Source organism: Dreissena polymorpha, chromosome 2 (assembly GCF_020536995.1).
Source record: "Dreissena polymorpha isolate Duluth1 chromosome 2, UMN_Dpol_1.0, whole genome shotgun sequence".
NCBI lineage: Eukaryota > Metazoa > Mollusca > Bivalvia > Myida > Dreissenidae > Dreissena > Dreissena polymorpha.
This window is the reverse complement of record NC_068356.1, coordinates 39,870,280-39,884,231: the sequence shown is the minus strand read 5'-3', so window position 1 is coordinate 39,884,231 and position 13,952 is coordinate 39,870,280. Positions and strand designations below refer to the sequence as shown.

At 34.6% G+C, this 13,952-nt stretch overlaps 1 protein-coding gene across 1 annotated transcript; it reads left to right on the top strand.

Moving 5' to 3' along the window:
- Positions 1-3,205: 3,205 nt before the first annotated feature.
- On the top strand, positions 3,206-9,254 carry LOC127866686 (piggyBac transposable element-derived protein 4-like). Its single transcript, XM_052407427.1, has 2 exons — positions 3,206-7,173; positions 7,510-9,254. Exons 1-2 carry the CDS (start codon positions 7,066-7,068, stop codon positions 8,428-8,430), a joined length of 1,029 nt encoding a protein of 342 aa, XP_052263387.1. The 5' UTR covers positions 3,206-7,065; the 3' UTR covers positions 8,431-9,254.
- Positions 9,255-13,952: the final 4,698 nt, after the last annotated feature.

The following is a 13,952-nucleotide window of genomic DNA, read 5'->3' as shown; positions in this document are numbered from 1 at the left end:
GACACTTAAAAATAACAAATACAATTTGTATCAGAAAATTTAGATTTGGAAAATATTAAAAATTACAGGTATCTGAAAATTTTAAGAAAAAAATAAATATAAGAAAATTATAATTATATTGAAATAAAATCAATATAAACACAATGCACAATAGTGTTTCTACTTTGAAATAAATACAACTTCATAGATATTTTAACTCTTGCCTGAAATGATACAGAACAAAAAGTCAAAACATTAAACATACTGCTTCCTTAATAGGAAGATATCATTTAAAATGCTATTGGGTGAAGCGATCGTTTTACTGGTATACAAGGTTATTTACCCAATTACACAAATGTTATGGTCCATTTCCCTCAGGCATGCGTTTCCCAGGTTTTATGGCCTTAATCCGTTTGTAAAAATCCATGATCAAAGTGTAACACGATACGTGACCACAGTGCCGAAATCTGTAAAATTATTCTGTCCGAAAATTAAGAGTCATTAATGATAGACAAAAACGCGCATGTCCGAAAATTAAGATTCCCTAAAAATAAATATTTTTGCCAAAAAAGGGGTTGTCCAAAATTTTAGAGTGTCCAAAAACTTAAGAGTCATTACGTCAAGAGTGTGAAAGCAACTCTTAAATTTGCTGATATGATCAATTATTACCAGAACTTCATTGTTCTGAATATCATTATTGTCTTGATTAATACGTACAAGAAATATAATGTAGAAAATATATAAAGCAATAAAAAATACATATAAAATAATGGTTTTTAACCCTGTGAGCCATTATTAGAAAATATGTTGTGTGTAAATTTGTCTCACTACCTTTACGGTCAAGGTCACACTTAAGAGGTCAGAGTTAAAATTCAGCCGTGAAACAATTTGATGGGACTGTAACTGTGTCAATTGTCCAGGTCTTGCACTAAGTGGCTTATGGCCGTATATTACACCCGATCATTGTTTTCATACGCCGATAACAAAACCCCATGACGTCAACTGTACTTCCTAAAAATTGGTCATACACCGAAAATAGCAACCTGTGACATAAGCCGTCGATTAAAATAATGCTTCAATCAACACTGCTTCCTGCAGACTCAATGTGTTTTGCACACGTCTCGATCAGTCCTAACTCCGCCTACTTTCCAATATGATCATCGCAGGCTCACAGTAGACACTTTGTATTTAAGAATGGTAGCAGATGACAATCTTAACACGTTCGCGCTTAATTGGAGTAAGTGCTTGTTTATTGTCATGATGTTTCGGTAGCAATAACGTGTGAATGTCGGCAAAGAAGTTGAGATCTCATCTTTGCCAAAAGTTGTTAATTGTTGTAACAGTTAGTAGGCCTGCACCATTGTTTCAATTAAGAACATTGCGACCCATCTGTAACTTGTCAAAATATTTTAATTGGCAAACACAGATATGAATTTGACAAAAATATTGAACTTGTACCACTTATCATTTGTGTACTTATCATTCGTGTTCAGAATGTCGCAACGTATGCTTGCCGATTTTAGCATTCCATTTTCGACAAAACGTAAATTAGAAATGAATGAAAATGAATCTAATCAGAAAACAAAAAAATTCAAAGCAATTGAAACACCGAAGATGCATGTTTTTCAAACGACTTGGTTAAAGCAGTTTAACTGGTTGGAGTTTAACGAAAAGAACAAACGCAATTGCTTGTGAATAAAATAAATAAAATTCATCCCTTGATGTATGATATATCTAGTTACTTTCACAAATGTACAGTTACCCAAAATGGATGCGAAGAGTTTGTCATCATTTACACAGTTGACATTCCGTTAACATACCCATCTAAGTTGTTTAAACTTCCAACATTTCTGATTGGGACTTCCAGAAGTAAAGGGCAGGAAGTCAGGACTTCCAAAATATATTATTTAGTGCAAGCCCTGATTATCTGGATGTTTTTCTGAGAAGAGACTTCCTTTTACAAAAAATACCATCCAACCCGCAAGGTATCAAGGTCAGTTTGCGGTCAGTTACAGAAATCGTTATATAAACTCTATCGCGTAAACTATGTGCACTTGAAGTTAATGTCCTCTACAGGTTTCACCGGAGGGGACTTATGGTTTGGGCTCTGTCTGTCAGTCTGTCTGGCAGTCAGTCAGTCTGTCTGTCACACTTTTCTGGATCCTGCGATAACTTCAAAAGTTCTTCATATTTTTTCATGAAACTTGAAACATGGATAGATGGCAATATGGACATTATGCAAGTCATTTCATTTTGTTTCTATGTCAAAAATTGTGGTTGCTATGGCAACAAATAAAACAAAGGAAAAAAAGGAAGTTCTGACAATGGTGGAAATTTCTGACAATGGTGGAGCCGGTAGGGGACATATATTGCTTGGCAATAGTCTTGTTTTGATCAGAAAGATACTAAATAAAGATATTCTGAAAAATTATAATGGTATGTCAATCATAGATTTTTAAAGTGTTTTCAACAATTGCATCATATATTTATACATTTAGACCAATTTATTAAGCATGAGCACGATGATTGACAATACTATTAAAAATGGAATCAAATAAGATGCGAGTGTTGGCGGCTGACATATATGCTTTCTTTTATTTTCATGCTTCTTGTGTTTTTCTATTCTGTAAATATATATATATATATCTGAGTAATAATATATAATAAAGCAAAATAAGCCATGAAATCTAGCGCAACGTCCCGTAATTGATTTGCATGTGATGCAGCTAAGAATTGCGCAGAAATAATGCATTCGCTATTTTTGATCTCATAGATATAACTTTTAATTATGGCTGTCATGAAACGCTGTGAGTGTATCTTGATCAGTGCTCCAGCTAGGCCTAAATTGAAGAGTGCCCTGCCCTGCCTTCCCGAACCTCCGCCCTGCCCTTCCTAGGGCCCCCCCCCCCCCTGCCCTTTAAAATTATTATTTTTTTATTTTTTTTACATATGATGATTTATATATCTCTTATTGCAATAAATTGTTATTAATTTATTCATTATTGTAGACATTATATTTGAATTGTTTTATAATAATGGGAATAATATATTCCAATAATTATTAATAACATATAAATTAACATGCAAGAGGAAGCATTCCAGAAACGCCCACGCCCTCAAAAGTGCCTTGACAAAAAACTGCGTGTCCAAAAAAGCCCCCCCCCCCCCCTGCCCTTTTAAAATCCTAGCTGGAGCACTGCTGATATAGCGTGATAGGCAACACTAGTGGCTGCAGGGATAGTCCGGCTCTGGATCATTGTTAAAATCTTCGCTTGCGTCTTCCAGTAAATGGACAATAACCAGGGTCATCTACGAGTTATGATCAATGTACCTATGAAGTTTCATGATCCTAGGCCTAAGCGTTCTTGAGTTATCATCCGGAAACCATTTTACTATTTCGGGTCAACAATAACTATTTTACAAAATGTAAATGTGTGAAGAAAACAGCAGAATAACAGGTTTTACAACTTTATTAACTCTTTCAACTCCGTAGCCCGCCACAGCGGGCAGCCGTAGTTTACACCGTTCACCACGATAGCCCGCTATAGCGGGAGTTCCGATATTTAACCTTTCTTTGTCTGACTCACACAAGTAAATCACATTTATCAGCGAGAACAAACGTTAGCGTGGGTTATGGCCAATTGTTACTTCCGTGTTTACCGAAAAGAATGAAAACTATTAATTTTAAACGTGTTTAATCGAGAATTTAAACAACACACTGGTTATAACAATGGCGGACGGTGAAATTTCTTCAGATGAGTGGTCGGATGACGAATTTATTGATCAAATAGGTGATTTTGACTTGCATCATTTAGATGAAAATGACAGACAACAATTGAATAGTGTTTTGCAAAATTTGAAAACAATCCAGATAACGATACAGGTGACGTCGACTTTTTGGGGAATTTTGAAACACCTGATGTGTTTGAGTGGGACAGTTCCTACAGTGTATGCTGCATAAAGAAGTTTTAGGAAGTTCCAGGCCCTGTCAGAATATATGACACTTCTGCCTCCCCGTTAGAACTTTTCCAAGTGTTCTACTCAAATGAAATATTTCAACACATAACAGACTGTACAAACCTAAATGCCCAGAGAAAAGCTAATCCGGAAGAGCACAAAACTCCATGGACAGATATAACTATCACTGACATCAAGGTGTTGTATGGTGTTATGTTGATGATGGATATAGTGAAGTTTGACAGAGATGAAATGTATTTTAAGGACAGTACAGACACTCATTTCATGCTTGGGTCAAAAATTCCAGAAGTGATCACAAAAAAGCGATAATTCCAGATCAAGCGCTACCTTCACTTCACATATGAAACTAACAATCATACAGACAAACTGTTCAAGGTCCGATACATGCTGGACACTCTGAGAAAGAAATTCAAGTCTGAATATGTGCCCCATGAACAGATGAGTGTAGACGAGTCCATGGTGCCATTCAAAGGACGTCTTGGTATCAAGCAATCAGGGATCATATTTTCCGGCAACATCAATCGGTCTGGATTTAACTGGGGAAAATGTGTCCAAAAATTTATATCCGAAATCATGACAAATTACGTTAAAATATATACAATTGATTTTGCCATTCATGAAGGTGGTATAATAAAAGTACAAGTTAAATTCCCTAAGGCATTTTTAAACGGTAAATACGAGTTTTCTCAATTGGTTTTATCATTTGCTATTTCATTGTTGTTTCGTGCACTGACTCTGCACGGACTCTAGATGAGTCAATATACGCTCCGTGTTTCGTGTGCTGTTTTATCTGACTTTTTTTCATCGTTGTCAATATTAATAATCTGTGTGATTTGATACCACACATCTAAACTTCCGGTCGTGGTTATTCAACAACAAACAATAAAGTACACGAATTATTTCGATTCTAACACGATTTTTACTAGAGCTTTATACAATGTATATTATTTTTCTTGTGTACTTGTGTGAAGTTCCGCCCATAAAATAACTTTCGGCTGTTCTGTCGATCAGATCCGCGACTTTCATTAATTTATTGCTGGATTATTACGCTGGTGGAAAATGTATCGGCATGTTTTGTTTAGTTACAGCGTGTGCTTTCAGTGTACAAGGTTCGCCCACAATTATTGCAGAATATCCGATTTTCTTCTCTGTTTATATGAAAGTTTACTGTTTCATGCATGAAATGCACAATTTCCACGAGGATTACATCAAGATTTTTATCTCCGAAGTAACTGTCAACGATTATATCGTGGACGAGTACACATTACGGACCGATTAATTAGTGTGCTAGGTATAAGCCATTGAAATTGACCAGTCGCCAAATTATCGATCGCTCCGCCCACATAGTCACGTGGTCTAGTGATAAGAAAACTCCGACAAGCAGATCGCAATTATAGCGGATTACGTGAGCGAAATACTATATTTGTAACGAGGTATCATGCTCTTTTCTATAATATAAATTATTTAAAGCCGCACAGTAAACTAAACTGCTTTGTAAAACTTTAATACAATCATAAATGCTTTAGAGAAAAATGGCGTAATAAAAATAAATGAGTTAACGGCAGACTGACTATCAGAAACGTTTCTTTTACATAATATAGGAAGTTGATGAAAATCTGTTGTATACATGAGCATTCATTTTATATTGATTTTGAACTTGTATTAAATCGTCTGACAGTGAATCCGGTGGCTATTCATATATAATTTTGAAAATATTTTTTATTAAATGCAAATGACACATCCATATCATGATGGGGTTTTTGTTTATTACAAATGTTTAGATCTTTGTTTTATTGTGTTATTTTTAAAAAGACACCGATTTTTTTATTTAGATATAAATTAAATTTTGATTGTAACCATAATTTAATACAGGCCTAATTTCGTGGTTTCATTAACAGATAGTCTAATATGCATTTTATTTCATTTATTTTTAATGCGAACCTGTTACATTTCACTATCGAAAAATGAAATGTTGGTATCACGTAACTATTCACGAACATTCGAATTGAATACATTTAGCCTATTATGCATGTCTTTATTTATAACAAGATGGCCCTTATATGTTAATTGCAATTTTCACATTTCTCCCCGTATCAATGTATGTTGTATTATAAATGTTGTTATTGTATTATAAGCCGTACATTTTACACTTGAAGTCGCTTTAAGCTGGCTAAGCCGCGTTGAAATCACCTTTTTGTTGTTTTAACTTTAGTTAAAACAATATTTAAGTTAACAATTTATAATGATTTCCCTTGTTTATGATCCACTGAAAATAAATATATAATTTGAAATCATTTAAGTAATTAAATAGTTTTCTTTTCTTGTGTACAGTACCTAACAATGCCATAATGTTCCTTCATTCTGAGATCCACGCAACATACTGTCATTTATTAATCATCGACAATTACGCTGAGATTAATTAGCACGTGTGGCAATTATTATGTTGCCCAAACTGCTTAATAATATTGTGCATCAAACGGTATAACACGTTTATAGAACACACGATTTAGTGTGTTTGATTTCTCATTAATCGTTCATATGTTCAATAAATAAAGATAAAATAATAACCTTTTATAAAGTATGTATAGCACCTACAATTTTGAATAATGATCGAACAGTTATGATCATGCATTTGATATAAAATCTGTGTAAACTCTTAAAAATTACGTCCATTCCATATGAACGACACGCTTTGTTTGTCGGACAAAATGGCGGCCAGATAAGCGTTGCTGAGGGGTGTGTGAAAAATCGATATCTGATTGGCTGATCGACAAAATGTGGGCGGAGTTGGCGACTGGTCAATTATCGATTGATACACAGGTTATTCACGCATGACTAATAAACAACAGCGCGAATCTTCGCTGCTTGGGGTCATACTAGTCGGCTGACATGCAATAAACTGGTCCTGACCGGTTTAGAGACTGCAGCGAATCGAGATAAGAATGCAAATAGGGGGTGTTAGCATGTTCACTGTGTAATCGATTTCATGACGTGAATTTTAGCAAACAGAATAGGACCGACTGTTAGGGATTTTCAATCAGTCTTTCATGACCCCAATCGGTCTAGGACCGACAAAACCGAAAAAAATATGATCCCTGCAAGCAATATATGAAGGACAAGCCTGTAAAATTTGGCGTCAAGATGTGGATGGCTGCCGACTCCATTTCAGCCTACTGTTGGAACTTTGATGTTTACGTTGGAAAACGGGCTACTCAGGTAACTACGCAATATTAGTTTTAAAATTGAAATTTTCATTTAAATTGCTTCTATAATAAAATTGTTTTTATTTAAATTAAAGTTATTGCTATTTGTTTTATTGTTTGAAAACCACAAGTTTGAACAATAGTTATATCAAATTTATTGTGTACAACACAAATGTATGTAGACACATAATTAAAAAACAATAATATAAAAAATACACACCAAAGGAGTCACACAATGTTTCTTTCAGTATTACTTGAAGAACCATTTTAAATATTACTGGTATTTTATTACAGGAAACAACACAGTGACTTTATTTTATTCTACACATTTTGATTGGTTTGTTTACAGATCAACCAGGTGTTCGGACTGAGCGCACAGGTGGTCATCGACCTAACCAAGGACCTGGCTGGGAAGGGTTACACCATTTTTACCGACAACTTCTACACCAGTCCTAAACTTGCCCACTTCCTGGCCTCCAAGGAAATCTACACCTGCGGGACAGTGAGGACCAATAGGCACGGTTATCCACAGGAACTGGTGAAGACAAAAGCCGAGGCACGACAGCTACCAGGGGGCCACTTCGACTGGATGCAGTGTGGAAGTTTAGTAGCTACCTCATGGAAAGACAATAAAATGGTGTACTTTCTGTCTACTGCCCACATGCCAGAACTAGATCAGCTTGCTACCTCAAGAAAAAATAAAGATGGGACGATACAGCGTCTACCATCAACTCCGTGTGTCGAGGAATATGGAAGATACATGGGTGGTGTTGACCGCAATGACCAAATGACGAGGCTTAACAAATCCAAAAAAAGCATGCGGTGGTATCGTAAAATTGAGCGCAAATTGTTGGAACTTTCAGTTTATAATGCATACATCATAGAAGGAACGATCAGAGACCAGAAGGTTCCAGGAAAAAGGAAACGTGACATGATGTCCTTCAAGTTGGATCTGGCACATGCGCTTGTGGGAACTTCACGACTGCGAAAGAGATCCGCTGGGCGAAGTCGGTCAGAAAACTCAGAAAATATTCTTCGCCTGGACAACATCTCCCACCTGCCAGCAATCGTTGAAGGAAAAGACCATGTGTGCGTTGTGTGCAACGAGAGGCACAACAGGTACAAGAGGAAGCATCCGGAAGCTACCTATAGTGAAAATCCTTTCAAGAGGTGCAAAACAACAATCAAGTGCAGCAAGTGTGATAAGTATTTGTGCTGCAACACTAAAAACATGTGTTTCACAGACTTCCACACACTGGTGAATTTGTAGTCCAGTGATACTGACCTAGTTTATGGAAAGACACACCTGTACAGGTGAAAAACTCACCTGTAATTATATTACCTGGTGAGATGGACACATGTCATAAGTATAAATACTTTCAGGCATTTTAAAACAGTGTATATTGTGTACAGTAACATGTTGTGTTGACAACCATGATTTGTTCAACAATGATGCTTATTTGAGTACTATAAATGAATGATATGTAAGCAACTGCCATTTTACCTGTGTACTTAATTAATCCTTTAAAGTTATAAATTCAAGGTTTTAAACAAGGACACTTATCTTTTAACACTATATATTGTATACCAATAGTACAGAAATTATTTTGAAATGAATTGATGTTTTATAATGATTATTCTTTAAAATTATTGAATTTTTACCTGTTAATTAGATATCTTACCTGAAAAACCAGGTAAATATGAATAAAATGAAATTATTGTTTTTGTGATTATATAGATACATGTATGAACTTTCTAAAAATGTATGGCTTGATATAGAAAAAATGCTTTGTTTTTGCTGTTATAAAGGAATTATGAACATATGATGTATTTCTTAGTTCTGCCAATTTACCTGTGTACTTAATTAATCTTTTAAAGTTATAAATTCAAGGTTTTAAACAAGAACACTTATCTATTTACACTTGATATTGTATACCAATAGAATAGAAATAATTTTGAAATGAATTGATGTTTTATTATGATTATTTCTTTAAAATTATTGAATTTTTATCTGTTAATTAGATTTCTCACCTGAAAAACCAGGTAAATATGAATAAAATCAAATTATTGTTTTTCTGCTTATGTAGATGCATGTATGACCTTTCCGAAAATGTATGATTTGTTACAGAAAAAATGCTTTGTTTTTGCTGAAATAAAGGAATTATGAACATATGGTGTATTTCTCAGTTCCAATCAATTTATTCCAGGGTGAAGGGTATTCGTATAGAAAACTTATACAGGGTTGAAAGAGTTTAACTCAATAATCTGAAAACACTGGTATCATGGAATGACTAGAAGCTGTAATGAATAAGAACAATCATTTTCTGACTATATTCTGTCAAAAGGTTATCAACATACCCTAGTGTGGCCATACCATGTGTTCCGTGATGTCATTTTGGCTAGCACGCCAAGTAGAAAATTGTTAACATTGCCTCCGCTAAGAAACTTTAAATCCATGTAAGTATCTTATTATTTACTCTATTTTGAAGAAATAAAGTGCAGGCTATGGGTTAAGTTGAGCAATTTTTCTCGGTTATATAAATCTTTGACACCAGATGAGTAGTTTGGTCTATCATTTGAGGCAAATTCCTAGTTTTTACATTTTAATACACGCAATTAAGCACGACAAGCACATGTTAAATCTTCCGAAATATCCGTTAAATATTCATTTGTGCAGTGTACTAATATATGCGGACGTGAATACTTCTATATAAAATGTGTTTTGTCCTAAAAAAATATCTTAAAACACCATCTAATGACATTATAATTTTCTAATGTACACCAACAATTTGGCTAACACGACAAGCCAAGAAAATCAAGGCAAGCACGACAAGTCAATATTAGGCTAAAACGACCAGTTGTTGTAACTATGTTTTTGGAAGCGATGTTATTGTCAAGTTAATAAACAAAAATGTAATTAGAATTTCGAAACATTTTCTTGATCCGGCACATAAAACACAACACATACCGGGGTACAATAGCTCTGATGCTGTCTTGAACAAGTGCTATAAAATATGTAAAACTTTCACAAAAAACAAGCCTCGGAATCTGATATAGAGACTATATGTCTGACAAAAAGTTCCAACTTAATGTCTGACACACCCTTCTGGAGTCTGGTTTCAATTTAATCTTTTGATTTCGATGAACAGTCCACAATTACTCCACTATCGTTAAGACGAAGTGATTGATATAAAATGGCTCATTTGATGCAACATATCAACACATGTTTCTTTGATCGTTGTATACTTTAGTGAAAGATGCTGACGTATATTTGCACTATTAGTAACGTTTGGTTAGTAGCATAATTACAGAGGGGGTAATCACGTGACAAGCAAGATTGCGACGTCTATACCGAGGCATGTATTTTTCGTCGTTTTATACCCTTGATTTCTTGTATGATTATTAATTCTCTACCAGTTTCACCAGAGGGGACTTATGGTTTGCGCTCTGTGAGTCTGTCACACTTTTCTGGATCCTGCGATAACTTTATTAGTTCTTCATTTTTTTGTCACGAAACTTTAAACATGGACAGATGGCAATATGGACATTATGCAGGTTATTTTGTTTTGTTCCTATGTCAAAAATTCTGGTTGCTATGGCAACAAATCGACTAGAAATACTGCTGAAAATGGTGTTTTTTTCTGGATCCTGCAATAACTTAAAAAGTTCTCAATATTTTTTCATGAAACTTGGAACATGGATAGATGGCAATATGGACATTATGCACGTCATTTTATTTTGTTCCTACGTCAAGAATTATGGTTGCTATGGCTACAAATACTGTTGAAAATGGTGTTTTTTTCTGGATCCTGCGATAACTTTAAAAGTTCTTAATATTTTTTCATGAAACTAGGAACATAGATAGATGGCAATTTGGACATTATGCACGTCAATCTGTTTTGTTCCTACGTCAAGAATTCTGGTTGCTATGGCAACAAGTAGACTAGAAATACTGCTGAAAATGGTGTTTTTTCTGGATCCTGCGATAACGTTAAAAGTTCCTAATATTTTTTCATGAAACTTGAAACATGGATAGATGGCAATTGTACATTATGCAGTCACTTCATTTTGTTCCTACGTCAAAAATTCTGGTTGCTATGGCAACAAATAGACTAGAAATACTGCTGAAAATGGTGGTTTTCTGTATCCTGCGATAACTTTATAAGTTCTTCATATTTTTATGCTCCCGGATCGATAGATCGGGGGTATATTGTTTTTTGCCTGTCTTTCTTTCTATCTGTCATGAAACTTTACTGTACAGTTAAGTTTTGCAATAACTTTTGAAATATTGAACATAGCAACTTGATATTTGGTATGCATGTGTATCTCATGGAGCTGCACATTTTGAGTGGTGAAAGGTCACAGTCATCCCTCAAGGTCAAAGGTAAAAAAAATATGTCCCAAAACTTTACTGTACAGTAAAGTTTTGCAATAACTTTTTAAATATTGAACATAGCAACTTCATATTTGACATGCATGTGTATCTCATGGAGCTGCACATTTTGAGTGGTCAAAGGTCAAGGTTAAGGTCATTCTTCAAGGTCAAAGGTAAAAAAAAGTGGCGCATAAGGGGGCATTGTGTTTCTGACAAACACATCTCTTGTTAAAATGAAACTTCCAACATGGATAGATGGCAATATGGACATTATGCATGTCGTTTCATTTTGTTCCTACGTCAAAAATTCTGGTTGCTATGGCAAGAAAAAAATATTCTGACAATGGTGGAATTTTTGACAATGGTGGCGCCGGTAGAGGACTTTTATTGCTTGGCAATAGTCTTGTTTTTTATCCCGCACACTTTTCAGCCATATTAGGAAGAAAGTTACTGGCTTTTATTTCATAGTACTATTCACTCTATGTCTCGACTTTACTAGCTGCGAAACTTCTTAGCGGGATGACCAAATTAGGGCTCCACTAAGAAAATATGCGGGGAGTAAAGTCGAGATATAAAGCGAATTTAAATACGAAATAAACGCAAATCACCTTTTCACTCATTAAAAAATAAATAGAAGCAATAAAGGGTATAAAACGGCGAAAAATAACTGTCTCGGTATGGACATCGCCATATTGACTATCACGTGATTACACCCTCTGATATTTAAGTACATTTTGATAAAACAATACTCAATGCACACATAGATTCATAACAAGTGATATATGGGAGTTGCAGTTAACTTGGCTTTCGATTGATCCTACTGTTGGTTATGTCCATGTTCTTTCCAACTGTTAAGGTTATTGCAAGGATTATACTGTACTGTTGTTGCTGTGCATTGATTTTAATTGCTTAAGCATGTAGATTTAGTAATGCCCGTTGTCTTGTTATTATATATGGTTAAGTGGATGAAATTTTTGAAACGGTAACACATGACACATACATTACATGTATATGATAATAATACTCTTAATGGTGACAGCACGATGAATACATAATAAACAAGAAATATCTTCAAAAAGATATACAGCGTTGTTGTTGTAATGTTTGCGACCAGTGAAAGGAGATGGAATGAAGCGACCATGTATTTTAATGAAGGTAGTAAGTGATAATGAGATAATATATTTTAATGTATTAACAAATAAAAATGAAGAACAAGAAGAGGTGAAATTGTATGTTTTATTGTCAATAAGTATTGTAATGACTAGGTTTTCATAATTGAACGAGTAAAACATAAGTTTCAATAGGAAAAGGAAACATATTTGCCACTGAAATACTATGAACATAATGTTGGAATGAAATAAAAGATAATGTGTTATAATGTGTACAGATGTTAGTAGAATGTAAACATAAAAGACTCAATATTGCAAGCATCATAGTGATATGAATTTTTTGCAGAAAAACAGAACTTTATATAAAAAATGAACAAAACAAAGTACAAAGAAACATATTTACACTAATAAAGGCAAATATGGATTATAATAAATCAAAGACAGATATATTTCCAACACCTATATATTTCCTTAGTATGGCGGGCTACTGCCCCTAAACCCCCGCTTTGTCGATAGTGGTAAACAACTGCGTACCCGTAAAATGCAATCTAGCCTTTTTTTGTAGTTTTTAGTGTGGCCGCTACGGCATGTAAACAATATATTCTTTTAATTGTAGAGACATGTGATTAATGCTAAAATGCTTCGTAAACATTTCGATATAATGTTTAGAGGATGTTTTGTATCATGAGAGTTTTTAATTTATTGTAATTTACATGTAATTTACAATATATTCATATTTCAGTTCAAATGATATGCATCTAATAATTTAGTCTGGGAACCAGACTACCAATGTTTAGGGTGATTTTTGTATTATTAGCCAATGCACAATTCGGGTTTATTTATTTCGGACCTATCATGAAGGTCATGTAAGGTCAAAAGTGACGTTAAACAGCTACGCTGAAAATGCATTTGTATTTGATTAAACATATATGATGTTTTCAGATACACAGCATGACGGCAGAAGCGCAAAATATATGTGCTATATGCGCCAGAGGATATAAGCAGAGACACAATTTGGTATATCATGCACAATCACACATTGGGATGTTACCCTTTAACTGTTGCGGGGCTGCATTTCCATCAAGACGACAATAACTGAGACACAGGTCATTGTCATACAGCGCCCTCGAAAGAAAGAGTGTGACATATGTGAGCACAATACAAGTACTTGGGCGCATATGATAGAACATCTAAGAACACGTAGTCAGGAATCAGCGATTTTTTGTCCAATTGGGAAAAGTAGCCGTACCGTTCAAATTGGAAAAATTGAGTCGTGAAAGCCTGAAAATTGGGAAAAATCGAATCGTG

What these genes read in the sequence shown, in the direction of transcription:
- LOC127866686 (XM_052407427.1), top strand. Translation starts at nt 7,066, where the DNA reads ATGAAGGACAAGCCTGTAAAATTTGGCGTCAAGATGTGGATGGCTGCC. An exon ending in TTGGAAAACGGGCTACTCAG is followed by an intron (nt 7,174 to 7,509) that starts GTAACTACGCAA and finishes GTTTGTTTACAG; the next exon opens with ATCAACCAGGTGTTCGGACT.